This window comes from Papilio polytes, unplaced genomic scaffold, assembly GCF_000836215.1.
Source record: "Papilio polytes unplaced genomic scaffold, Ppol_1.0 DF821845.1, whole genome shotgun sequence".
NCBI classification, from domain to species: domain Eukaryota; kingdom Metazoa; phylum Arthropoda; class Insecta; order Lepidoptera; family Papilionidae; genus Papilio; species Papilio polytes.
Window position 1 is genome coordinate 1,888,658 of NW_013527359.1, and position 3,942 is coordinate 1,892,599.

Genomic DNA, 3,942 nt, shown 5'->3' on the forward strand with positions numbered 1-3,942 from the left:
ATTTTCATAGCTGCGAAATTTTAGAGATTTTGAAATAAAATTTTTATTTAGACAAGTACAGGCAATGTTTAATGGGATGCCAACCAACGAACAAAAAATACAATAAAAAAAATTGTTATACAACGGAACTCAAATTGACATTGTCGTTGACACAGAGTAAAAATTACTTAATCTAGAGAGCAAAGATTTTAAAAATCAAAGAATAAGTTTCATTGTTTATCTGCACATTTGTAACATGTATTTTTTTTATCGATTCTATGATCTATGAAAAAGCAAAACATATTCTATAGCACATTATACACTTGTTACACTATGATATTACACATTTAGCGCCGTTCTTAATATCACTCAGAGACATGAAAAAATAAACATTCCATAAACATATTCGAACATTCGTCACCCTAAGGGGCAGTGAGTATCATACCAAGCAGTATTTTTCAAGCATAATTATCTGAAAAATATCCCTTTTTCCTATGATAAGCAGTGAAATGTAATTGAAGCCAATTAAGACATCCAATGTCACCTGGCTCGTCCTGCGACTTTTTTCCATTTGAAAAAATCGCAATAGCATTGAAAGTGTTAATTTTTAATCAATAAAATATTAAGAGGGAATAAACTACCAGTGTCAAAACATAAAAAATAAAAAACTAAATAGATATAACTTATAATAAAATCTAAAAATATAATGTGACAAGTTCAATATAAAAGAAAAAATAAAAAAAAATGAGAAGGTATTTCGTATGATCCGTAACATTAAAATACATTATACATTGATATTAGTGGACTATAGACAAAGTTATTTTTTTTTATAAATGTCCTCTAAAACATCTAGTTTTCAATGAAAATTTTTCTCACCTGAAGCCAAGCACTAACACTGAACAAAGCACGGTAAATGCAAATTGGAAAATTTTAATACTGATTTTTATGAAATCACAATTTTGAATGAAATAAATCAATTTACTTTGATACTTTTTAAATAAAAACCCTTACAAAATAAACTCATAATCCGACTTTCTTAGGAAAACAAACATATACAACCAATATTATTTAACCGTATTGACTAGCGGTATGTGCACTTATATTGCAAAATAGTATTCATAATAATTTTCATATCTTCGGTAATTGTTTAATCTATGACACTCAGAGTTACCAGATCTTGCGTGGACAACTCTTTTTGTATCTAAAGAGAAAGCTTTATATTAGGACTAGGATAACCGGTGCGTAAAGCCTAAAAATAGTAAAATATACATTTTATACTACGTCTTTTATCTGGCAACCCTGACGCTCGGGTGAAGCGTGCCCTGTGGCGGGTAAACAATATTTACAGGCACTAACATGACTGTGAAACGGAACGCTTACGTCAACCCATTGACAGGTTTTTGACAATTGTGACGTCATGGTGGCTCCGTCGGTTGAGTTCCTTTGCCTCTTTGGTGATATTGGACTCTACGAGCATTGAGTGTCGTTTTGTATTGAGATCTTTCTTCCTCCGAACTACGTCAGGGCTGTATGGCTCGGAGACGCGCCTGTCTACGGAATGAGACTGCGTTTGTACGTTAGTTAGAGAGCCTTGTCTATGGATTGTTGCTTCTTGATTCGCGTTAGGTAAGTATGTTTGGAATGATGGTCGGTTTTGAGCTGCCTCCATTATGGAACCTGCAAGGTAATTGATTTGGTATCATTTTTCATTGAGAAAACTTTTTTATTATATGGCAAATTACTTAATAGCTTTTGATTATATGGGAGAGGCCTATGTTAGCTTACAAATACAATTTATGATTTATTTTTAGTTTAAAATCTAAGAGAATTATTCTTATAATGTATCGTTAAATATATGTATAATTATACTGTAAATGAATCGAAAATAGGATTCCAATGAGCTATATTAAGTGGTTTGTCTTTTCGAGCAAAATTTCATTAAATAAACTGGTTGAAAAAAAAGTAAAAAAAAGTGCATGTGCAATTTTTATCGTCTATTCAAATGTGCGATTGTTATGACCCATTATGACAATTCCGTTTCATTCACGTGCTATAAATCCTACATCATATAGACGACACTCATGTTACACAGAGGGTAGATAGAGATAATAGATTTCGATTAAAATCCAAAGAAAAGTGGCATGCATTAAATATGTTAAGTTATATTTTGTACTACTAACAATTAATATAATACAAAAAAAAACTAAGATTCTAGAAATCAATGATACAAACATTGAAGAAACGAATGTCACCAAAGAATTATTTTCCCGGTATAAATAAATAAATAAAGTATTAGTCCATGACAAGGTTAATGAAGGAGCATTCAGATATCTATTTTATGTATAGTTTGCGGCTACAAATATCATATTTGCATATTAGAGTTTGTAGAGCGTTATCTCTCTCCCACTTCAGTAATAAGCAATGTGTGAATGAGACAGCGCTCTACAAAGACTAGAAATCTATTTAAAACACCGTAAGGATAATTCATTGCCGCTTACTATATCGTTGAAGTTCTAATATCCGTAAGTCTTTGGCTATTTTGACATCTTGATGACATTTTCTAGAGCTTGGGGTTTTTTAAAAAGCCTGATCATATCTTAAAGCGAGCCGGTTATTGTCCATATGTGTGCTAGAGAATCGAAAGACATCGTTTCTGGCTATCAGAATCACGTAATCTACATATAACTATTATTAAGAAATGACAGTTGTTTTTTTGTATATACATGGTGTTAGAACTTCAACGACTATGTAATATTAGTATGTATGGTATAAAATGTTAGCTAACAGGCAATGTTAACAGAGATAGAAATGCAACGCAATCACCTCAGCTCTGGTAAGTCGGATCGTCTGGTTAATGACCTGACAATGAAGTAAAACATTCAAATTTAGTTCCTCTTACTATCGTTATAGAGATCAAATTCTTTTGTTGTCTTAATTAGTACTATTTTCAAACATAAATATTACATCTCTAAAATCATACAGCTTTTTTATTATTTTTTTCTAGCATCTTCAGATATGTATTGCATTTAAATAATTGTAACGAAATAAAATAATCTATTTTTTTTAAATCTCGAATATTCCAGACTATTCACATCTCTATAGCGATAATTTCTGAAGACAATCACAAAAGTCAGCAAAAATGCAACTCATAAAGAAACAAACAAAGCAATGATTATCATAAGTTAAATGCTTGAAATTTGTTTTATGGCCGACTATTTAAATTTTTAAATCATGTTATACCAAATATGTAATAAAACATCCACATAAAAAAATGCCTCAGTTAACGATTTTGTTAGTACATTTATAAGAAAACAGTTGTAATTATAATACAAATCTTCACATATTTTTCATATTTCAAAATTGTAAGTGCGTGCGTGGTTAGTACATATAGTGTGTTTTGCACAATAACATAAGACTGGCGCAGTTGTCTCCGTGTATTTCAATATTACATGTAATAATCTTATTTGAGTAGTCATGACGTCATCTAACGCAAGTCTCAGGTTTTCGTGACTATGTAGTGTGAGATATAATAGACCGTACGTGTATGTGCGTGTGCGTATGTGTTCGTTTAGGTGCACGTGGGCTCGTGTGTTTACGTGTAGATGTGTGTGTACGTATGCGTATGCGTGTGCGAATGCATGTGAGTGAGCGTGCGCGCGCGTGTGCGTGCGTACTCACCGAGCGTGCGCACGAGCCACGGCGTCACCGACTGCTTCTGGTTCATCTGCATCTCGTTGAGGGCCGCATTCAGTTGGTGGCTTAGCTCCTGAAAATAAATAGGCAAATAAGAATATATGACCACAACCACTATATTAATATTAAGACTTAGTAATATCAGAGTATTACTGTTTATGATTTTTTTGTCTTTTTTATTTATATATTTCTCCTTAGATTTAGATTAAGGTTTTAATTGTGACTGAGTGTAATCAAACTAATTATACTAATATAAATGCGAAAGCTAAT

The 3,942-nt window shown here is 32.0% G+C and overlaps 1 protein-coding gene across 1 annotated transcript in view; it reads right to left on the bottom strand.

Annotated features, from left to right (window-relative positions):
- Positions 1–695: 695 nt before the first annotated feature.
- The window catches only part of LOC106107781 (rab GTPase-activating protein 1-like), a 20,654-nt gene continuing 17,407 nt past the window's right edge, over positions 696–3,942 (bottom strand). The window contains exons 22-23 of the mRNA XM_013288784.1: positions 3,658–3,867; positions 696–1,656 (exon numbers count right to left, since the gene is read on the bottom strand). Of these exons, the coding sequence (XP_013144238.1) occupies positions 1,361–1,656; positions 3,658–3,867 (506 nt within the window). The 3' untranslated portion in view covers positions 696–1,360. The remainder of the gene's footprint in view (positions 1,657–3,657; positions 3,868–3,942) is intronic.